Source organism: Heptranchias perlo, chromosome 1 (assembly GCF_035084215.1).
Source record: "Heptranchias perlo isolate sHepPer1 chromosome 1, sHepPer1.hap1, whole genome shotgun sequence".
Lineage (NCBI taxonomy): Eukaryota > Metazoa > Chordata > Chondrichthyes > Hexanchiformes > Hexanchidae > Heptranchias > Heptranchias perlo.
In genome coordinates this window covers 154,532,627-154,557,691 of record NC_090325.1, presented here as the reverse complement: position 1 = coordinate 154,557,691, position 25,065 = coordinate 154,532,627, and the positions used below count along the sequence as shown (strand labels likewise).

The 25,065-nt window shown below is 41.3% G+C and overlaps 1 protein-coding gene across 3 annotated transcripts in view; it reads left to right on the top strand.

Moving 5' to 3' along the window:
- Positions 1-276: 276 nt before the first annotated feature.
- gria2b (glutamate receptor, ionotropic, AMPA 2b) overlaps positions 277-25,065 on the top strand; it is a 174,726-nt gene continuing 149,937 nt past the window's right edge. For all 3 annotated transcript variants that reach the window (XM_067992722.1, XM_067992715.1, XM_067992707.1), the window contains exons 1-2: positions 277-370; positions 713-853. In XM_067992722.1, coding sequence (XP_067848823.1) covers positions 277-370; positions 713-853 — 235 coding nt within the window. The remainder of the gene's footprint in view (positions 371-712; positions 854-25,065) is intronic.

Sequence of the window (25,065 nt, the reverse complement as noted above, 5' to 3'; positions counted from 1 at the left end):
ATTAAGAATCAAGACATGTCTCTGGCAGCGTGGCTGTACTGAGAGGTGATGCTGGGTAAAGCGCAGTGCTAAAACTGCTTTTCACATCTCCCGACTGCTCCTGCTGCTGCTTTTCCACTCGAGAAAGACAGCGCTCGCCAACAAGGTGTTTATTTTTTCTTTTTCTTTTTTCTCTTCCTCTCCCCTTTCTTGAAACGGCGTTATGCAAAGGATCTGAGCCTGACAACAAATCCTGAAAGGGAAGGATTATATCGTGGTTGCAGTATTTTTTCGGAAATGCAAAAGATTATGCAGCATATATCTGTCTTCCTGGTTTCTTGGTTTTGCGGACTGGCGTTTGGTGCATCTTCTCCCACCAGCGTACAAATAGGTGAGTTACCTTCAAATAAAATAACTGTAATTACTAAATAAAATCATAAATTCTTCATTTTCCATATCATGTTAGCTGAAATACTCCAATTCCATCGATCATACTTGCCTCTCTGCATTCTCTGTCATAAAGCGTTAGACTGGGAATGAGTGGCTATCTATCATAGAATACAAAAAAATATTATTTTAGCATCCTTGATTTCAATTTAAATAACTTTTCATGACCCTCATAATCGTATTTTGACCACAAACCTTAACTACATTGCTATACACATAAGCTTTGTTTGATGGATTCTGAATAAACCCTAGTACGAATTAAACCAGTTATTTTTTTCTATTACAGGGGGTTTATTCCCAAGAGGGGCAGATCAGGAATACAGTGCGTTTCGATTAGGAATTTTTCAGCATAATTCACATGAACTAAGGCTGACGCCCCATGTTGATAATTTGGAGGTAGCAAACAGCTTCGCCATAACCAATGCGTGTAAGTATCCTTTCGGCGGATTATGTTAGATGTATTGGAATGCCTGGGTCCCTTAGCATGAGCGTCAGGGACAGCTAACCTAACGTTGTTTTTATATTGATCTGCCTGAACTTGGGGACTGGCTGGATGCGATGTTGTATCTCTCTGTGCTTGGCTGCTCTACAGTGTGTGTCTGGGGAAGTAGTGTCGTGAGCATTAACGGTCGCATTTTTAAAAATCATATGCCTATTCCAATCGTTGGGTGCAAGCGTGGTGTGTCTCTGTGTGGTGTAGTCAGTGTTTTCCCCAGGCACCGTTCATATTTTGTGGCACCACTATTTCAGATGGCAGTTGGTTCGTTGTCTTGAAAACAAGGGCGGGGGAGGGGGGGGGGGGGGGGTGCATGATCCCCAATACAGTATTATACATGGGGTAAGTCACACTCCCATTGAGTGAACCAATGTAATAACTAACGAGCGAGGGAGTCACCAGTGGGTTATTAGGTCGGGTCCCAGATATAATTATCGGGACAGGCATTACACCCATGATGCATTCTCGTTATACCACTGTAACTATTAAAAAACCCTAATGTTAAACTTATTATCATTTATTGTTACTTTCTGATGTCACAATGGAGGTCACATCACAAAGTTAGTGATATACTGCTGACGTCATACCACTGCAGTGGTATAACGAGCATTTATCCCACCGAGCTACTTACATGAGATAAGAGCAATATTAATCCAAGAATATGGATAAATCAAATATAGATACTGACCTGTACCCTGGATAAACTGGTTTACAAACTGGATCTCAGTGACATGCTGGTCCTGATTATTATTTTCTCTGGAGCAGGAAGAGCTGTCTGTATCCTCCCGAGTAAAAACATATAAGATGGAATCGCACAATTGTTTAAATAAGTGGCCATTTGTTTTATATGTTGTTGAACATGGTGGAATTGGGAGGGAGGAGCGTAAATTCCACTGCACCAGAATATCACACAGCATTATAGAAAGTATAAGCATCTCTTACAGTCACTTAAGAGAAGCCTAAAAGCTGGGGGAGGGGTATCTTTGTCCTGCTCAGCTGGACGATACATGCCAATAATGTACTTGCGCTCATTACTGGTGAACCTTAACTCACGTCCCATATGTGCATTTTAACCTGTTTTGTGTTGAGTTTGTTAGTTTTTCAATGTAGCTTTTTGTGCAATTGGTTAAATGGATGCTGGCTGCCGAGGGGGCTGGTTGGGTATAATGTTGTATCTGTCTGTGCGAGGCTGCAGGGACTTAACTGACTTTATTTACATATATTTAAGAAGTAACAAACAACATATCTAACGTCAAAAGCTAAAACCAGAGTTCGCAAACGGGTGTCCGGATCTGAATGTAAATAAGGGGATTTTAAAGCGATGCTCCAATTTTTAATTGACCCACCTTTCTCCACAGGGCGTGTTTCTGATTATATAACCGTGCCACTTTTTAGAAATTTGTTTCTGAAACTGAAGATTGATTGCTGATGTTTATTTTTCAATTTATGCGAACCCTTCTCATGCGATTGGGGGAGGGTCGTTATAACTACTTTTGTGCCAGTTTCAAATAATAATACATCTTGATTCGCGGGATACAGTTGGAAATGAAACTGTAAGACAACCAAGCATCCTCTGACTTGAAACAATTGAGACCATTTCACTCGGAACAGGAATATTCAGGTGTGCGGAGGCGTTCGGCAATTTCGCACCGCGCTGGAATAAAACATTTCCATGGATCTCCATGCCCCTTCTGTCATTTCAAATGACACGGTGGATGTGTTCGAGGAGATTATGAATATTAATGCGACACATTTAGATCATTGTGCAGTACACCGAGTTTCTTTTTACTGTTGTGAAAACGTTAATTGGGGTTTAGCAAAGCACCCGATGTACGTCACGGTCATTTAGGGTTTGGATGGAGAAGGAGCTGAAATGATTAGATTATATACCGAACCTCCCTCTCCAAGCCTGCTCTTTAGCCACATTTTGGTCCATGGCATTTATTACAAGGAGACGATTAGTTGAATTTCAGCTATCTTTACAGATGTTTACTTCCATCTATTTATAAATCACAGAAGGATGTTAATATACGACACAGTGTCTGAATGTGTAAAATGAATATAAAGGACCACCGTGAATACAATCAATACTTTTCACATTTAAACCAAGTGGAGATCGTATTCATTCTGGTCCAGCACTTCTGTGTTCAAGAGATCCGATGAACAAAAAGAAAATCCTCACTGTGGGTGTGAGTGATCCACTTTCATAAAATGGCTGGTCGAAAAAGGCGCATGTCTCCGGTGTGTGAATGTAAGTGTCAACTCGGCACAAACTAACAGTCCCTTCACCGTCTCAGATTGCAAAATGGACATTTCCAGTCCTCGACAATCTCACATTTATAAAAAAACAGCCATGTCTTTAAGGGATTTTGAGTACAATGCATCACTAACATTAAGTTACCATCTTTTCAAAGATATTTCCGTTAAGTAGTTGTGCTCGGGATCTAGATAGTGCAAGATTAATTGATTTGATCCAATGTATAGCGGAGGCATCAATCCCTGCATTGTCCGTCCCTCGATCTGAACAGTTGCAGAGTCGCAGTCTGTTCACTTACCGCCAGAGGGCAGACTGGTGTCGGAAGAAAAACAGAATTACATAGAATTTTAAAGCACAGAAACAGGCCATTCGGCCCATCTGGTCAATGCTGGTGTTTATGCTCCATACGAGCCTCCTCACACCTTCATCTCACCCTATCAACGTATCAAAAGCTCTCGGATCCTGCAAGCTGCAGGAGGATATTTCTCATCTCAAATTCGGCACTAGCATGTTAAACATGGAACTTTATTTCTTTGTCACAAGGGCAATTTTTAACTTAGATTTCGAAACAGTACTTTTGAATGGTAAGATCCGGGGTGCAGAGCATTTTAAAAGCCTGTACAAACACTGCACTGTTTGAATCGTGCAGTCCTCCCTTCCTGTTCTCCTGTTCAAATTGCTGGGATTCGATGTCGATTTCGCTCCTACAATTTACTAACAATTTTCTGACAAAACTCTATTATAAATACTCAAATGCTATTGGATTTAATGTGTTCATAATAAATGTTGTTGGTTTGCTCCAAATCTTAGGAACATGGGAACAGGAGTAGGCCATTTAGCCCCTCGAGCCTGTTCCACCATTCAATGAGATCATGGCTGATCTGGGACCGAACTCGACATACCCACCTTAGTCCCATATCCCTTAGTACCTTTGGTTAACAAAAATCTATCAATCTCAGATTTAAAATTAACAATTGAGCTAGCATCAACTGCCGTTTGTGGAAGAGAGTTCCAAACTTCTACCACCCTTTGCATGTAGAAGTGTTTCCTAACTTCACTCCTGAAAGTCCTGGCTCCAATTTTTAGGCTATGTCCCCCAGTCCTCGACTCCCCAACCAGTGGAAATAGTTTCTCTCTATCAGTTCCCCTTAACATCTTGAACTCGTCGATCAAATCACTCCTTAATCTTCTAAATTCCAGGGAATACAACCCTAGTTTGTGTAATCTCTCCTCGTAATTTAACCCTTGGAGTCCAGGTATCATTCTAGTACATCTACGCTACACTCCCTCCCAGGCCAATATATCCTTCCAAAGGTCCGGTGACCAGAATTGAACACAACACTCCAGGTGTGGTCTAACCAGGGCTTTGTACAGCTGTAGCATAACTTCTACCCCCTTGTATTCTAGTCCTCTAGATATAAAGGCCAGCATTCCATTAGCCTTTTTGATTATTTTCTGTTCCTGTCCATGACATTTTAATGATCTATGTACATGAACCCTTAAGTCTCTTTGGACCTCCACTGTTTTGAACTTTTCACCATTTAGAAAGTACTCTGATCTATACTTTTTAGGTCCAAAGTGGATGACCTCACACTTGCCTACATTGAAATCCATTTGCCACAATTTTGCCCATTCACTTAATCTATTAATATCTCTCTGTAATGTTATGCTTCCATCTACGCTGCTTACAATGCTGCCTATCATGGTGTTATCGGCAAACTTGGATATGGGGCTCTCTATCCCATCATCTAAGTCATTAATAAATACAGTGAACAGTTGAGGCCCCAACACAGATCCCTGTGGGACACCACTAGTCACGTCCTGCCAATTTGAGTACCTGTCCATTATCCCCACTCTCTGTCTCCTGCCGCTCAGCCAATTTCCTAACTAGGTCTTATCAATAAATCATGGCAATTACTACAGGGAATTATTTTGATTCTTGCAATTTCTTCTAACCATGCTCATAGTCCCTATTAGATTCTTTAAAACATACATGTACTGATAGATTACTCGGGCAAAAGGACAAGCATTCAACACTAATGTTAACCAGGACAGCAGTTCCTGGGTGAAGGAGCAGAACTGAACTAACAGTAATGTCATTATAATAAGTGTTGGGCAAATCTAAGATCACGTTGCGATTAAAGGCTGGACCAGGCACAGTTCACTTATTGACGGAAGCTGTGGACATGTCTGCCATTGGAAAGTGAGTGGTTGAACGTGGGGAAATGTTTGTGCAGAAGAGGCTGGGTTTTGGACAAAGTCCAGCCATGTGTGAAGCATGGGGTAGGGTCAGAGGGTGGGAAGAGCTGAGACAAAAAGCAAGATAAGACAGGTGCTGGAAATCTGAAAGACAAACTGAAATTGCTGAAAGACAAACTGAAACACTCTGCAGGTCAGTCAGCATCTTTGGAAAGAACAAACCAGTTAATATTCCAATAAGAGTTTTAAAATAAGACTTGCATTTATCCAGTGTCTTTCATGACCTCAGGACGATTCAAAACACTTTACATTCAATGAAGTATCTTTTTATTTTTTTTTGAAGTATAGACACTGTTGTAATATAGGCAATGCGGCAGCCAATTTGAGCAGAGCAAGATTCCACAAACAGCAACGTGATACATGACCTGTTTTAGTGGTGTTGGTTGAGGGATAAATGTTGACCAGGACAGCTTAGACGCTTCTGAGCATCAGTTCAATAGAGTTGGTGTAATGGAGAAAGGTTAGAGGGAATGAGACCCCCTGGTTAAATAACAATGGCAGTAGAAAGGTAACAGGAGGGCACTGGCTTTTCAATAAAGGGCTTTAAATCTCAAAAAACCTTTGAAAAAGTTCCCAACATGGAAGCACAGAGGAAATGGCCTGTTGCTTTGTGACCAGAGATTATAATTCTTTTTAATTCTGTCCATAGAACACTAGATATGTGGAACAGGCTCTGAGCAAAGCCAATGATACTGTGTCAAATCAATTTCTGCAAAAATAATCTTGTCAGAGTTGAATAGATGGGTCTGAGCATAGATCCAGAGGCGTTTTGTGTTCAACTCCTACTCACTGCATTTGCCAACTATATTTGCAGCACTGGCTCTGCATGCACTTGCCAGCTGTATTTGCTGACTGTACTTACCAACCTTTAACTGCTCCAAATATTTCTTCTTTTTGTAATTTCTCTTCCCTCCCATCCTGAAGACATTGACACCTAGCTGGGGTATGGTTCCAAAGGCAACGGTCACTTTCTGGTACCTCACACAAGTGACCATTATTCAGATGCGAGTTGGCAGCCTATTCACATTCAAAAGGCATTGCAGCTGAGTCCAGTCCTGTCCTCACCAAACAATCTACATACACACTTCCAGCAGGGGTTGCTGGATAGCATACAAGAGTGTGAACACAGGCTTGTTTTACTCCCCCCAATCTGGGGATGAAGAGGCCAATTGTAGCATCCTTACAATTATCTTAACTACATCAACTAATTTATCATGGATTTGTGACTGAACGAGGCACCTCCTGATCCGTGTAGCTTAGCTACTTGCTGAATAAACTCATTGATCTATCAGGACAGCTTTAGTTGCTCTATATTAATGCTGTACAAGAAAAGCCATAGAACGACACCAAAATGGTAATAGGAGGTCATTCTTGAGAACAGAGTACAGTAATCATCTCATTAGTCATTGTCAGGCTGTAAATTTGTTATGGTCAGTTTGTGGAAAAATCATGGCATAGTCATGATACATATACAAAGTCAGGGAAATTATAGTAAAAACCATGAACAATCAGGAACAATCTTAATGATATCTGAAAGTGGTGTAAGGAGAATCAAGCCACCTAAAAAACTAGGAGGGAGCTCCTATTCAGTGGAGCACATGAACTTCCTGCATCTGTGAAGACCCAATTGTTTATTTAATATTTTTCTCACAGCGTTTGTTGTTTCTCCCTCTTTGCTTCCCCCCTCCCCCAACTAGGTTATATTAATGTTACAATCCAAAACAAAATAATTGCACTTGGTTGAAGGCCTTTCTTGTAGGAAGGGAGCACAGTCTGTTGACAGACAGGAGGATAGGAGGAGTGTTAGCATGTTTAGGCTCAGCAGAACTATGTGAGCCTGTTTTAGTTGAGTTTAGACTCAGCAGTATTGTGGATTGAGGTAGTTTACGACTGGAGGGGAGAGATGCACTGCTGGAAGTGGGAGGTGTGTAACATCCATATGTGTGCCTTCCCAGAGGACCATTATGGAGGTGAATTTCCACAGGGCTTCTCCCGTTGTCCGCCATAACTTCAATGGAAGAGCGGCAAAAATCCCAGAAAAATGGTGGATGAGCTGGAGAATCCCTGTGGAATTCACCCCCACAGTAACAGCAACAACAACTTAAATTTGTGTCGCATCTTTAACATAGCAAACATCCCAAGGCACTTCAGGGATCAGGGTTGGACCCAAACAGGATTAAGAGGGGGATTAGCGAAGGTGGCTCAAGGCACAGTCAAAGAAGTAGGTTTTAAGGAGGTTTTTGAAGATGGGGAGAGATTTAGGATAGCAGAGGAGTTTTCATAGAAACTTCCAAAGAGTGGTGGTGGTGCTGAGGGTGAGGGGGGTGCAAGATGGCTGAAGGCTTTGCTGCTGATGGTAGAGTGTAGAGATTGTGGTTGTACAACAGTCGAGAGTTGGAAGAGCGGAGCATGCAAGCAGGGTTGGAGCTGCTTACAGAGGTAGAGAGGACCAAGGCTGTGGAGCGGTTTGTAGATGCGAATGAGAATTTTGAAGTTGATGCGCTAGGGGATGAGAAGCCAATGGAAGTCAGCACTTGTACGGGTGATAGGTGAGTGAGTCTTTGTGTGGGATAGGATGTGGGTGGTGGAGTTTTAGATGAACTGTAGTTATGTAGGGTGGAGCTGGGAGGCCAGCAAGGAGGGCAATGAAAAAGTTGAGTCTGAAGGTAACTGATAACTCCACCAGGAATGAGTCCAAGGCAGTAATCTCATATATAACATAAATCATGACTGTGGAGCTGGGGTGGTTTGTAACTGTCGTCTGAGATAAGATAACTGCCTTGGAATTGTTCCTACACATCCATTATTTTTTATGCTATGCACATTGTAGAGTCGGTGAACAACTTTATTCTGATTTTTGCCTCTTTTTACAAGTGTCAGCTATCAAGGGTACGCCATTGTATTAATACGCGATAATCTCCTCCTTTAGGATTAACAGTCACTGCAAGCACTGCAAGATTGTTGATCAATAATATGGAGTTGATTAACTGAAAGCACAGCATATAACATACTCAGTTTTCATATAAATTACGGATATGTGTTGAATTTGTACTTGTCCAAAACGTCCTTTTGTTGTGTCTCTAAACGTACCACTCCCTGCTTGTATTCTTTCAAGTCACTTGGTGCTTATCTTAAATTTTCTACCTTTTATTTAATTGACTACATCACATTTTAGATTAAACTTTTCTCTTTAGTTGTTATGTGTACTTAACCATAAAAAGGTTCCTGTGTGAGATACGTGAGATCACATACCTGGTAGCAACAATTTCTGTTCCGCTATCGTATTGAAGGAAAAGTACTTGTTAGTCAAGTACTTTGCTAAAGATCTTTGAACCTTTGTCTTTGGATGTGTCCAAAAATCAAGGAGATACAGTCCCACATAATCTTATCCTGTGTTAAGAAAAGGGCAACCAATTAAAAGGAAGTGCCAAATGATCTGGGAGATGACAAGCCAAGAATGGAATATTTAGAGACCCTAAGAATGCCAGTACAATGCAAATTTTGGTCTCATATTGGTATCTGTATACTGCAAAGGGTAGCTAGCAGAACAGTTATACAGCTAACTGCCCCATGCTGCTGGTAACACTGAGCTCAGCAACAAGCTGATCCATAGAGCTGCATTCCCTGAGCTAATTTTTAATGTACAAGTGTATGGGTGTGAGCAGCAGATCTCTCCTAATATTGAAAAGAGTCAAAGGTAAATTTATGTAACATTTCCAAAACATCCAATTGGCCACCTGAGCACTTTTAGAATGTGGCTTTGTACTGGGCTTGGGTTAGTCTACACCCGTATTAGGCAGCCTACTAGAGGTAGCCACACAACTGTTGCCTATATGTGCTTAGGAGTCAGATCACTGACTTGAGTTACATTAACACATTGATGTGCATCCAAAATCATGCCATATCAATGTGAAATAGGGAATAATCTATTTTAGAATTGCAGTCATAATTTTATTGCTCCTATTTACTGATAATTATTCATTATAGAAAATGGTTGATTTTCTTTGAATACAATGTTATATCAATGTTATAATTTTTGTATACTTAAGATTTTTTTCCTAATATACTTAAGTACAAAAATTCAGTGAAAGAAATGGCAACCCAAATGATAGTGGAGCTTCACCATAATAATCTCAGATATGTCCTAATCTGTAATATAAGAGTACATTTTATGAGTTAGTGCTCCCAACATGGATCCTTATTCGGTGGGTCAGTCAAGAGGTCAGCATGTCCAATTAATGGCCCTCCCAGTTTTCCAATTATTGATAACATTAACTCTGTGGAATCATTGTGCATGGTTCTTTCTCTCTATAAAAGGATATACAAAGCATCTCTTTAAAATATGCTTCTTACTATGACACACTTTTTTGTTGTTCAAGAAGTAATGTTACAGAGAATGTATATTGTATTAAAAACCAGCACAGTCTCCAATGTATGTTGCTGTAAAAATCCTATGTGAAATTAGTTTGGGGATTCTTACCCCAGTTCCTGGTGGACGTTGCCAATGGCACAAAACTATCCCGTATATGGGACCACAGGACACGTAAAGGGTGAATTTTCTTGGAGGTTCTCCTGATCGTCTGCCATACATAGATGGAAGAGCTGTGGAAATCCTGGAAAAATAGCGTTTGGCTGTTTATGCCATTTTCCCAGGGATTCCGTGGCTCCTCTGCCGAGGTTACAGCAAACGAGCGGTAGAACCCTACGGATAGTCACCCCGTGGTTTACCAATTTGCAAGATGGGCATTAATTCAGGTTTCATGAAAATTTCTGGTCTCTGTGTCAGCTTGGCTCAGTTACTTGCATGCTCTCCTCTCAATCAGAAAGTTACAGGTTGGAGCCCCACTCCAAGACTTGAGCACATAATCTAGCACATTCTTGAGGGAATGCTGTATTGTCAGAGATCCCATCCTTTGGATGAGATGTTAAACTGAGGCTCTGTCTGGCTGTTTCGGTAGTTTGGCTAGATGTTAAAGATCTTGTGCTATTATTAGAAAGAGGGCAGGAGTCTCCAAAAGTTTTTGTCAAAATTCCTCCCTTAACCAACAGAACTCAAAACAAATTAATTGATCATTCATCTCATTGCTATTTGCTGGATCTTGCTGTATGCAAGAAGATTGCTGTATTTACCTACAGAACAATCACTGCACATCAAACTAATTCATTGTATGTGAAGCACTTTACAACTTTACTGAGGTCAGAAGTTACTGCATAAATATTTTTTGCTGCACTGTTTTCACTTGTGACATAGAAAACTAACACTTGAACAGGGTTAACCCCTCTGTGGACTGTTTCCAGTTCTCACATACAATTATTATGGTGTTAAGTATTTTCCTTAATTTTCTGCTTTTGTGAATCATTTTATTCATAAATAAATCTGAATAGTAGTTTAGCCTATATTTTCTGCCTTTGAAAGTGACAGGTGATATAGTAGGCATCCTATATATTCTTCAGTAGCATCTTAATATGATTGGGGTTTTAGTCTCAAAAGCTGGGAGTAAAAGTTGCAGGTTTCAGTTCATTGGAGACACAGTCTGCTTACAGAAACTGCTGTTAGGAAGCTTACACAAGGGAAAGGTGCTGGAAATGGCCTAGCCACATCATGACTATCTAGGGCTGGTTTTCCTGATTGGTGGGAGATTACTGGATTTAACCATCATCAGTTATATCAGAAGCAAATTTGTGACCAATCAGTTTAAATATCTTCCTCTGAGGGTTGAAAATATAACAGTTAAACATCCTCATGTTTGCTCAGTGGAGCTTTTCCACTGGCTATCACTAGAGTACAGTGGGTGGCCTGTCCATATGATGGGTAAGTGGGACCTTTAAAAAATGCACTGATTCGTCCTTTTTCTTGAGCAGCACAACATATGATTGGAGTCTGTTGATAATGGGGTTTCAATGTTTTAGTGCAAGTGAAAGACAACCAAGGATCTGACCTCAATGACCATGCAGTGGTAAGACTGTTTTCTAAAGAGTCTTCTCTGTAATAATGGTAAAAAAAAACAACCAGAAGAGAAAGTCAGATGGCAATTTGGGAGCCCAGTTCCCCTTATGACTAAAATCAGAGACACCCACCACAAGTCAAGACACAGGTCATGCCACTGTCTGGCCTGCAAAAACTGCAAAATGGAGCTTGCGGTTTCTTAATCCAGACCCACAGAGGAGTCATTTATTTATTCTATCGGCCGACATTAGGACATCACCAATAAGCAAGTGAATCTCATTCTATTTACCTTTTTAAAAATCAAGCCTAAATTCTGTTAAAGTAGGTTATATGGTTCCTATTGAACTTTAAAGCATAGAGGGATATCTTTTTCAATTTAGCAAAGCAGGGGGGGAAAAGTGTTGTTTTAAGATGTACAGTAAATAAGAATACCAGTGTACATCCTAATGATCCTAAAAAATCATTTTATATTTGCCTTGCAAAGATAGTAGAAATAGTTTAGTGGACTGCACAGCCTTATAATTACTTCATGCAAAACATTCAATACTTTTACCTCTTCAGCCAAAGTTCTTTGTCTCCCCATCTTTAAAGCCACTCACATAATCAGCAGTCAGGGGCTTTTATGACACCAGCTTCTCTAGCTTTTGTCAATTTCACTTCACAGTCAGACAAGAGATGCTTCTCGAATGGGTCAAATCAGACTGTATCACTTTTTTCCTTCCCTTTCCCAGTATGGAATGGCTTGTGGCACTCCATCTGTCAGCTCAGCTGGGGGGTGATTACATTTATTGTATTGAGGCAAGCCTTGAGTGACAGATGGCCTTAGGATTCAAACTCATGACCTTCTGGTTGCACTAAAACATTAAAACCCCATTATCAACAGACTCCAATCATATGTTTGTGCTGCTCAAGAAGTTGACGTTTTGTGTAAAAAAAATTAAAACTGGAGTATCTTTTGCAGCAATAATATATTTTTCAGTGCCCCGGTATCGTTTGTTTTGTTCAAATAAAATATTCCTGAATTTCCTTGCACTTTCCGCTTCTGTGGTTTGGATGAAGTTATGGCAGTGCAGTGGCAGAAAGTGCGAGGAAATTTCACATTCCATCTAATGCAATACAATGCAACTATCCTAGGATTAAATTGAAACGAAGCAGTTTCATGGCCAGTGTGTTATTCAGAAAACATACATAAATATTATAATGTGAAAATGCTTTTTGTACTCTATATGACTTTTTTTTAAGAAAGCCACTAAAGGCATTCAATATTTCTGTAGAGTAATGGATGGATGCAAGTTCTCTAGGCAATAACGTAATGGAGGGGTTCAAATGATGCTGGAATCTGCGTAAAGGATGAAGGGGTGAAATTCCGCAGGGATTCTCTCATTTGTTCATTGTAATTTCATGGAAGAGCCACGGAAACCCCAGAAAAATGGCCCAGAATTTGCTGGAGTAGGGCATCTCGCGGCATGCCCATTAGTTAGACATTTTCCCTCACCCTTCAGCTTGAAATTTTTTTTGTGCTGCAAATTGCTGGAAATGTGAACTGATAACGGGGTATCTGGGATCTTGGTGAATGATGGGACCAACAGTGTATCTCCTTAACCAATCAGATTTAAGGATTGAGAAAGCAACAGGGAAATGATGGAGAAGGAAATAGGGTGAATTAGAATAAAATCAGGTACAGAAAGAGAAATAAAGAGAGGGAAAGAAAGATTAGATTAAGAGGGAAATAAAGAGAGGGAAAAAAGACAGAAAAAACAAATATAAAAAAAATTAAAATGTAAAATTTTAAATTTAAAAAAATCTCTAACAATAATTTACTACTTGTCAGAATGAGACTCCACAGTTTCAATTGTTCCTATCTGGCCAGAGCGTTTGAATGACATTGCAGGAACATAAATCTCATAATTAAAAGGGTCCTTACGCTGTTAAGTACCAGCCCTAACTCTCTGCAGTGAGTTTAATTGGTAATTAATGCGCAAATGAAGCAAGAAACTGAATTAAGAAGTAAAAGATAACACAGTAAAAATTACATTAGATATCTGTGGTGTGTTATCAATTAGTCTATGTTCTGAGCTTTTGTGACATAAGTAAATTCATATTATTCACTGACTAATAAAATGCTTTTTAGAAAGGTTCTTTTTTGCTTTGAGATATTGGGTGACTCATTGCTCTTTATAGTTGGTGCCTGTTATTGGAGCACCCGAGTGGATATAAAACTGTCACATTTATCAGCATCTCGGTTGAGTGAAATTCATCACCACTAGTTTAAGTGTAAGCCATAAATTACATAAATGCTAAGCTCACTGTACAGGGGAACTGAAATTAGCAAACCAAATGAAGGGTAAGGTCTGCTGCGCTGGTGGAAAAGATTCTGAGCTAATGATAGCTTCTGTAGCTTTTTTCATTCCACAGATGTGCTACATTTGTGCTGCATTTCCAATATGTGATATGTGGACAGGTAGTCACTTCATCCTATTTATATAGCAATAATGAGACAACGAACAACATTGTTTACACCTTATCTTCTCTTTCTAAACCACTTTTGAATTCATAATGAGCCTAACATTAAAGATCCAGATGTAATAAGATCTATCTTTTTCCAATGACAACAACTGAACTGTTTTCACAAACAAGTCTTATGTCATCTTCCTTGAACACACTGCTTACTAGGAGTGAACAATCAAAAGCGGTGTGAATGTGATGCTGATGTGCAGTTTACCTCAATATTCTTGGCACTTTTTAACATTTGCAATCACATTATTATACTACATTGAAGAATATGACAAAATTGAAACTTAAGTTGACTCAGAGAACGATTAGATGAAGCAATGAATGCTTTATTGATGACTGTGATACAACGTGCACGTAATGACTCCAAAAATCCACCACGGCTGCATCCAGGGATAAGTGGCAGGAAGTGGCTGCCTGGGACCTGCCAAAGTTGATGGTGTTCATGGGGTCAGAGAGAGATCCCTCTATTCACATATGAATGGCGGGTGTCCAGGTGCATCATTTTTTTTATTCATTCATGGGATGTGGGCGTCGCTGGCAAGGCCAGCATTTATTCCCATTCCTAATTGCCCTTGAGAAGGTGGTCTTGAGTTGCCTTCTTGAACTGCTACAGTCCATGTGGTGAAGGTTCTCCCATAGTGCTGTTAGCTAGGGAGTTCCAGGATTTTGACCCAGCGACGATGAAGGAACGCTGATATATTTCCAAGTCAGGATGGTGTGTGACTTGAAGGCAAACGTGCAGGTGGTGGTGTTCCTGTGCGCCTACTGCTGCCCTTGTCCTTCTAGGTGGTAGAGGTCCCGGGTTGGGAGGTGCTGTCGAAGAAGCCTTGGCGAGTTGCTGCAGTAGATGGTACACACTGCAGCCATGGTGCGCTGGTGGCGAAGCGAGTGAATGTTTAGGGTGGTGGATGGGGTGCCAATGAAGTGGACTGCTTTGTCTTGGATGATGTTGGGCCTCTTGAGTGTTATTGGAGCTGCACTCATCCAGGCAAGTGGAGAGTATTCCATCACACTCCTGACTTGTGCCTTGAAGATAGTGGAAAGGCTTTGGGGAGTCAGGAGGTGAGTCACTCACTGCAGAATACCCAGCCTCTGACCTACTCTTGTAGCCGCAGTATTTATGTGGTTGGTCCAGTTAAGTTTCTGGTCAATGGTGACCTCCGGGATGTTGATGGTGAGGGATTCGGCGATGGTAATGCCATTGAATATCAAGACGAGGTGGTGACTCTCTCTTGTTGGAGATGGTCATTGCCTAGCACTTGTCTGGCGCAAATGTTACTTGCCACTTATGTGCCTAAGCCTGGATGTTGTCCATGTCTTGCTGCATGCGGGCACGGACTGCTTCATTATCTGTGGGGTTGTGAATGGAACTGAACACTGTGCAATCATCAGTGAACATCCCCATTTCTGACCTTATGATGGAGGGAAGGTCATTGATGAAGCAGCTGAAGATGGTTGGGCCTAGGACACTGTCCTGAGGAACTCCTGCAGCAATGTTCTGGGGCTGAGATGATTGGCCTCCAACAACCACAACCCATCTTCCTTTGTGCTAGGTATGACTCCAGCCACTGGAGAGTTTTCCCCCTGATTCCCATTGACTTCAATTTTACTAGGGCTCCTTGGTGCCACACTCGGTCAAATGCTGCCTTGATGTCAAGGGCAGTCACTCTCACCTCACCTCTGGAATTCAGCTCTTTTGTCCATATTTGTACCAAGGCTGTAATGAGGTCTGGAGCCGAGTGGTCCTGGTGGAACCCAAACTGAGCATCTGGGATATGGTTTGTGGTGGAGCCCTTCTCCTTCCCCCATGAACTGGAATGACGATTTCCTGCCCCCTTCATAAAGACGCCAATAATGATACATTTTGTTTTTACTTTTAAGTGTTCAGGTGTCCAACTTCAACCAAGGCCTGAACCCACAGGGCTGCTTTCCCTGAGCATATCAGCAGCCAAGCATTTGCTGAGTCCCTGTGACGCCAGCTGTTGGAAGTCCCCACGCCCCCAGCTCAGTCCACTCTTATGCCGTTGGCATTGCTAGGGGTGGCAGAGGCTCCGGCACTTATAAGGCCCCACAGAAACTCTAACATAAGATTAAGACGTAGCATATCTGGGGTCTGGGCCTAATTTATTGCTCTTCCAGCACAATCCCACTGGAGTTATGGCATGAGTGTGTCTTTAGGTCTGTCGCTTTTGAGCCCGAGTGATTGTGTTGAAGTTTATCAGAACTTTTCTATTTAGATATGTTGTTACTTCCCTCATGAAATTAGCAGTGAGATGATAAAAGTACAATTCCTTTAACAAAATAGCTGCTAAATTCTGGAACTATCTATCTATATTAAAAGTCTTGTGATTGTGTGCACTTCCTGTTGTCAAATTTATTTCCTGCCTCAAAGTTTTGTGAGTTTCCCCACAACCAGATATAATGCTTTGGTAACGTTTTACATTAAGGTTTTAACTCACCTTATCTCTAATTGGCTAGTTATTCACATGTAACCGCTGCTACTCCCAACTCCATTGAGGCCATTTTCATTCTCTCTTCAGCCACAAATTTCAGTTTAAATTTTTTTTTCACCTCAGGTGCCCTTGCCCTGAGGTTCCCGACCACAGACCAGGGCAATGCTTTCATTGTTTATTATTTTCTCCAGCTTTCTGGCAGTGGACTAGGACAGTCTTTTTAATTTTATTTTTCTTTGGTCAACCAACCAAACAACATTCAATTTTTTTCGGTCAATCGGCTGTGGCTTCAGCTTCCTGGCCAGGGGGGTAACAAAGAGAATGGAGGTGGCAGACTAAAACATCAAGCATGTGGACAAAAATGGAAATATATGAAGAAGATGTCGAGGTCACAGAGAGAGAGAGAGACAGACAGACAGACAGTCAGAAAGGCAGAGAGAGATGGGGGAATAGATCAGGTTACAGAGAGATGATGAGAAGAGATTAGGGACCATAAGAGAGATCAGGTGAGAGAAAGCAATGGGGAGAGGGATAGACACAGGTCACAGGGACAAAATGAAAGACACATAAAGATCAGGGGGCAGATGATTCACCATATGGGAGGTCTATTAGTAATATATTAAGTCATGCATGTAGTACACACTTCCTGTAACAGTTTCCTTTCACATTTTTCAATCAAGATTTTCTGTCACAATATTTTCATTGTGCCTGCCACACCAGTATATAACACCTGCCTGTCAAGCTTAAACTTCCTAGGGCAGATTCTCTTGGCTCTACTCTGCCCTGAGCATCAGTATTTCCTATCTTGGACTATTAACATGGTTTGGGTGCAGCCTTCAATGCTGGCCCACCTCTAGTGGCACCAGAAAGGGGTGAAGATTTGAGTCCAGTTTCAGGTCTCTCAGGTCTGCGTATTGTGCTTCTCAGATCAGGGCATTCTAGCTGCTGATGGAGATCAAAAGGCAGAAGATCTCAATTGTATTCAAACATCCTGGGGGAATGGTCCTAAAAAGTATCAAGCACACTTATCTACCTCTCTTCAGCCTGCTCCCAGGATCTCTGCAGACCTCCCTGTGAGGGTGGGGGTCCAGGGACTGGCCATAAATTACACAGAATTACATGGAATGCACAGCACAGAAGCAGGCCATTCGGCCCAACAGGTCCATGCCGGTGTTTTTCTCCACACGAGCCTCCTCCCGCCCTTCTTCATTTACCCCCATCAACATATCCTTCTATTCCTTTTTCCCTCATAAAGCTAGGCTTCACTGGGTTCCCTTGTGCAGTGCCAAGGTGGGGGGGCCAGGAATGGCACCCTTCTCATTTGCAAACTCCATCCCTCCCCCAAGGAATCCCCTGAGATCCCAGGCAATGTACCGGGGATGGAGACCTGGAAAAAGAGGCCTCTATCCCATTTTTTTGACCTTTGCACCCAGGGAAATGGGTGTTCCCAGGGCAGGAAAATCAGCCCCACATTTCTATACCTATTTGTTATTCTTACCTCTTTTCATTCCTCCCACATAACTGACTCCAGCTCTGACTTATCCCAGCTCCTGGCTTTTGTCTCTAAGGTAAGTGGCACTTGTGACAAAAAAGAAGAGGTAGATGTTTGTCTTTGCCACCTGGACGGTGAAGATGAAAATTTACCTGCAAGTATTGTGGTCTAAGATTTAGCTTGGTGTTTGTTTTTTTAATTCTGCCATGGTATGACATATATACTAATATGCCTTTGATTGGCAGCACTTTTTCAACTTGTTATTAAAATACCCACAGTCCCCACTTGGGATGTATTTATTACCCTGTGTTTTACAAATCAGTAATAACAACAACAACAACTTGCATTTATATAGCACTTTTAACACAGTAAAATATCCCAAGGCGCGTCATAGGAGCGTTATCAAACAAAATTTGACATGGAGCCACATAAGGAGATATTAGGACAGGTGACCAAAAGCTTGATCAAAGAGATAGGTTTTAAGGAGCGTCTTAAAGGAGAGGTGGAGAGGCAGAGAAGTTTAGGGAGGGAATTCCAGAGCCTAGGGCCTAGGCAACTGAAGGCACGGCCATCAATGGTGGAGCGATTAAAGTCAGGGATGCACAAGAGGCCAAAATTGGAGGAGCGCAGGGATCTCAGAGGCCAGTAGGGCTGGAGAAGGTTTCAGATTCGAGATTGGGAGGGGTGAGTCCATGGAGGAATTTGAAAACAACAATGAGAATTTTAAAATTGGTGCATCTAACTGGAGTTTTCAAATTCTGTCTGGAGGTTTTGAGGGGAGTTAGTTAAGACAGATAAATTCTGTAGTTGGTGAGACAAGCAATGAAAGATCCACTACAAATGGAAATTAATTACCGGATAGTTTAGCATATGATGAGCACAATGAGCAGCTAGCTAAGCTTAACAATTACTGCAAAAATATATGTTGTGTTACTGCTACTATTCCCTTCTTCTATTAATGTTTGATAATAAAACAGGTCTTGGGTAGGGTTATTCTGTCACCTTCCAAAGATGAGGATCCTATGAAGGCATGGGATAGAATCAATAGCTGATAATCTGGAAAAGGGTTCTCTGTTTGTTTCCCGGATACACTATGACTTTTATCACAATATCAAGGCTAGTGAAAACACTCTGAGATGTAGGGAGTTAAGGCTTAGAGTAGTCTGAAACATGGAAGCCAAAAATATCTATATATGTATTTTGAGTCTATCACGCTTCACTTTCTTAGAGGTGCAAAACAATCTTTTAAAAATGAGAAAGCCAATCATTTATTGCTGACCTAAGGAACCAGGGAAACAATCATCCTCTAACTGGCCTGAACATATATCTAAGAGGAATTACCTTTTATTTGACCCCAGGATGTACCTATTTAATGCAATTGGACCTCAAAGCCTTAGCAGCACAATAATTCATTGTGCACTACCTGGTATAACACTCCTGTCCTTATTAAACAAAGTATCTGTCAATTCCCAGTGAGCACAGCCTTGGGAGATGGCTTGTGTTAATTTCTATTGCGTGATGATAAACATATAAGTAATTGAAATATAAAATGCATTATGTCCCTCCCCTTGCAACAGTAGTGAAAACTGCTTAATATATTGGTCCCTTTCATGTGTTATGTGTCAGTACGTTCAAAGAAAATTTTAGAATTTCTCAGCACATTGAGGCTAGTATGGCATGACCTGGGTTTCTGCCTTATTCCTGTGCTGGGTGAAAATTCTTCCAAGATGTTTTATCTCCCTGCTCTAATGATGTGCTTGTGTGTGTGTGTGTGTGTTTGTGTGGTGTGTGGCTGAAGCGGGGAGAGATCATACACAACAGGCAGCTAGCAATCTGAACTCAAAAGGTGTGTGATCTCTCTTACTTCATTCGAAAATACATGGAAACAATTTAATCGGCTGGAAGACAAATAATTGTTGTCCATTTGACCATTTTGCCATCTGGATCTACATTCCCTAGATGCTGCAGTGGAATGTTGTGGCAGTTGGTGTTTATTTTCCATACACAGCTTTTGCCCTGGAACAGCCTGTTAAAAGAGAGGATGACACATTATTTCTGCTTTATGGTTGAACACAAAATGTTGCCGAGCATGCCGGATAGATTTAATTTCAAATACTGTGCTGTGCCAGGTTATCTGTTATCTCACTGGTTACCTTTACAAATGGTTCAAACTGATAAAGCAGTATGTACAATTGTAGCTTTCTTGCTAGGGTATCCGTCTATATGGGTTAACGCAGGATGCCAAGTTTCTGCATGTCTTACTGTGCACCTTTATAATAATATCTATTGCTGTGTTTAATCTGATACTCATTGACAACTTGGATAAATCCTCCTTCTCCCCTAACTGGAGCACCAGTTTTGTGGATGATATTATGTGGATTCTAATTATGTAGTTTTGATGTAACACAAATAATTATCCTAGACATATTTGGTAACTCAGATTGCCAACACATATGCTTGTTTGGTAATTTTCTATTTCAAGCTTTAATAAACCAGATAGAATAAACCCTTGCAGCACCACCAGCGAGTGAAATCATTTTCATGCATCTGTTTACCTTGTCAGAAGCTTTAATTCCGAGTTTAACCAGGGCCGAGAGTGCAGCCTGCAGGGATCAATGTGGGCAGCAATCCACCCGGCCTCCCGCAAGGTGACAGCCGGGAGATTTTAACTCCCGGGCCTCATTTGAATGATTTAAATGGGACTCCGACCGAAGATGGTGGGAATGGCATGGAGGCTGGCAGGAGGCTGGCACCGGGGAGCCAAGGGGATGGTACCTAGCAGTCAGGTAAGTTGATCATTGGGTGGATGGGGTGGGGGGAGGGAAGCCCGGGGCAGGGGAATTCCAAGATTTCCACGTAGGACCCGAATGAGCATTCCTGCTCATCCCAGCCCAGAAGGAAACCTTTAAAAGAAAATCAAAAAATAAAACTTACCCGGGCCTTGTCCAGCCACGATGCTGCCTACCGTCGGGTTTTACTGGCAGGTCCGGGTCCAGGTCCGGGTCCGGGTGGGCCTTCGTCGATCCGCAGTTAAAATGGTGTGCATGTTCAGAAAAAGTAATCGGAGCGTGACTGTGCCATTGTAATTAGGTCCCCACTTGCCTGGGGCAGGCACCAGTCCACCACTTAAAATGGCAGCTGGCATAAATGGTTCAGGAATGTTGCAGTAAGTTCCCAAACCTGATTTTAAGCCTCCTCCCCTCGACTGCACCGGAGGGGTTGGGGGGTGCAGAGGTTAAACTCAGGGCTTTTGTGTCTCCTGGTTCAGTCCAAAATAAACAAGCAGAAGTTGCTGCAATAATACAGTCGATCAGGTGAATCCTGTGAGACAGTATTTATATTTCCATCATCTGACTGCAGGATTTCTCTTTAATTGAAGCTTTTTCAGACCTACCGTTTGTCATACAAATCTTTTTAGAATTTGTTTTTTGTGCAAATTACCTGTCAGTTTACTGACCAAAAGAAACATATTCGTTATATACATATATGTTTTTTTTCATTTTTGCCAATTTGGACTAGCCTTTTTTTTTCAACTTTTCACCCCTTACATTATGAAGCTCAGCAATCATCGAGTATTAAAGTAACAATGCCACTGAAATGTTGACAGTAGCTTTATTACTACAACATTACTGTAATAACACTAATAACGTATACACACTTATCCAATCCTAAATAAAAATAAAATTAAATCCTTTACATCCCTTCCTTCCCTATTCTTAATCAGTTCCAGCATTCTCACCTCTGAGTCAGATAAGCTGAAGGACTGCAGCACAAAATGTAGGCTGCACTACTGTGGGTTTGCTGCATTGTTGGAGGTGTCATTTTTCAGATGAGATATTAAACCAAGGTGCTGTCTATGTTGATGTGAGAAGTGCTATGACACTATTCAAAGAAAAGCAGTGAGTTCTCCTGGTATCCTAGCCAACATTTCACACTCAGTTCATTGCTGTTTGTGAGACTTTTATTTGTACTAACTGGATGAAAAGACTGCATTTCGAAAATAATTCATTAGTTCTGAAACATTTCGGGAGGTCCTGAAAACATTGCTTATAAATACGTTATTTCCTTTGTTTTGTTATATTGCTTCTCTATATATTATTATATTACTTCTACACTCTGCATTTTATTGCTTATTTAATATTGTGGGTAATTTTGACTTTGAACACAGGTGGAAAGCTGGCCATTGTGGATCAGCCGCCTATTACATTCCCACCTCATTTTCCTTTCCTTTGAAGTCAATGGAAATGAAAATGGGTTAAGGTGTATAACGGATGACTGCTCCGCAGTCGCCAGTATTCTGCCCGTGCCCAAACTGGAAGTTATTCCCATTATATCTTAATTAATATTGTGCCTTTATTTTATTAATTGATCTATTTTTCTCTGCCTCAACTGACCTGTGGCAGAACAATGGCTCATATAATTTAAAATCTGTCTGTGATAGGCTGAAAACTGAAACTGAAAACTGATTCCAAAGAACTTTTTTTGTGCTCAACGTGGCAGATAGTTGAACTTTGATTTGATTGTATTATTACAGCAACAGTTAAACTTCTGACTTTTTGGAAGCACAAAACATTCGGTACCTCGTTGGTGGCCCGGGGTAAGCAGATCCACTGGGTCATTACATTATTGTTTCAACCAACTCAAAAGATAATGGCCCAGCTGCAATTCTAGGGTGATAGAAGGCTGGTTACGAGCTAGTTAATCCTTTGTGTGGTTCCGACACTGTTGTAAATCCGCTGCAACTCAGTGTCAACCATATTCTGTTCTTTATATTATTTTTAATGATCAAGGCAAATTTCTGGTGTTCCTATTATTACATGATGAGCATGTTAGGACATTAGAGACAGCATGACAATAGTGATTATAGTTAACATGACAGTGATGTGGGTCCTAAACATACAGGTTATATGACTATTATTATACCAATATTAAGTTGTCTTTTTTAAAAATTCTAGTAACAGTTTACCACAAAAAATGTAATCCTACACATTCTGTGCACAGTATTTTGATACCTTTATACTGCATCAATATTATTCTGTTGAACAGCAAATTAGATAAGAGCAAATTTTAGTAATGCATATTTTTCAATGGCATTATGTTTCTATTAAGAACAACTTGCTATGCACATGTATTAGTTTGTATATTTTTATGGTAACCTTACCTTTTCTCCTTTAATATGTTCGGTTTCAGTATCTGATGAATACTGTCCATCAGGTACTCAGCCCTACTAGAATTCTGCTTCTTATAAAACAACTTACATTTCAAAACAGTACTATTGGCTTTTAGAAGGATCCACTAATGGCCACATTGTATGGTCGTGACAATCCTTTTCTAGAATGGCAGTCTTTGAGCTGATTAAGGTATTCACTTTTGTGCTTTAATCATCTCCTTGTTGCCTATTCCAGCATCACCCTGTCATGATTGCACTCTATACACATCAATTACCAGCACTTGTATAACAGCAACATATTCACAGTGGCAATATTTGAGGAGCACCAGTTCCTCTTCATTGGGTTTTTCTAATGAGGTTCTCTAAGGGCCAGGTATCAAAATGTGGTTTCAATTTTTTGCAAAATTGTAGCTGGAAGTACTGTTGAGTTTGTAGGACTACTTGTACTGGTGTCTGTAAAAAATTGGTATTTCTGGGCATGGGCAAAGGCAGCAAATTTAGAATTGAACTCAACTCAAACGCTCCCCGCATCCTCTCATGCCCACTGCAATGTGTATTTCTGAATTCTCTGGAGAATTATGAATTGTTACATCAAAAATGTTGTATTTTGAATAATTTTAAACCACTTTCACAGTTGAATCACCGGCAAAATGAAGCTCGACATTTATGTAAAATTTATGTATTTTTATGTACTGAATAAATTAATTAGTTTACTCACATGGTTTTGGTGAAAATGCAGTTCACAGAGTAAACGTAGTGAATCACAAATCATACATACAACATAACAAGAGAAAATATTGAAGGACCAGTAATTATTGGAAACAAATGCATTACTGGGCGAAATTCTGTTAGCATTCAAAATTATAGGGAATCCTGGGATGCAGTTTTCCAAAAGGACCAGGATGTTTTTTATTTATTCATTCATGGGATGTGGGTATCGCTGGCGAGGCCAGCATTTATTGCCCATCCCTAATTGCCCTTGAGAAGGTGGTGGTGAGCCGCCTTCTTGAACCGCTGCAGTCCGTGTGGTGAAAGTTCTCCCACTGTGCTGTTAGGAAGGGAGTTCCAGCATTTTGACCCAGTGACGATTAAGGAACGGCGATATATTTCCAAGTCGGTATGGTGTGTGACTTGGAGGGGAACATGTGGGTGGTGTTGTTCCCATGTGCCTGCTGCTCTTGTCCTTCTAGGTGGTAGAGGTCGCGGGTTTAGAAGGTGCTGTCGAAGACGCCTTGGCGAGTTGCTGCAGTGCATCCTGTGGATGGTACACACTGCAGCCACTGTGCGCCGGTGGTGAAGGGAGTGAATGTTTAGGGTGGTGGAATGGGTGCCAATCAAGTCGGCTGCTTTGTCCTGAATGGTGTCGAGCTTCTTGAGTGTTGTTGGAGCTGCATTCATCCAGGCAAGTGGAGAGTATTCCATCACACTCCTGACTTGTGCCTTGTAGATGGTGGAAAGGCTTTGGGGAGTCAGGAGGTGAGTCACTCGCCGCAGAATACCCAGCCTCTCACCTGCTCTTGTAGCCACAGTATTTATGTGGCTGGTCCAGTTAAGTTTCTGGTCAATGGTGACCCCCAGGAAGTTGATGGTGGGGGATTCGGCAATGGCAATGCCGTTGAATGTCAAGGGGAGGTGGCTAGACTCTCTCTTGTTGGAGATGGTCATTGCCTGGCACTTGTCTAGCATGAATGTTACTTGCCACTTATCAGTCCAAGCCTGGATGTTGTCCAGGTCTTGCTGCATGCGGGCATGGACTGCTTCATTATCTGAGGGGTTGCGAATGGAACTGAACACTGTGCAATCATCAGCGAACATCCCCATTTCTGACCTTATGATGGAGGGAAGGTCATTGATGAAGCAGCTGAAGATGGTTGGGCCTAGGACACTGCCCTGAGGAACTCCTGCAGCAATGTCCTGGGGCTGAGATGATTGGCCTCCAACAACCACTACCATCTTCCTTTGTGCTAGGTATGACTTCAGCCACTGGAGAGTTTTTCCCCTGATTCCCATTGACTTCAATTTTATTAGAGCTCCTTGGTGCCACACTTGGT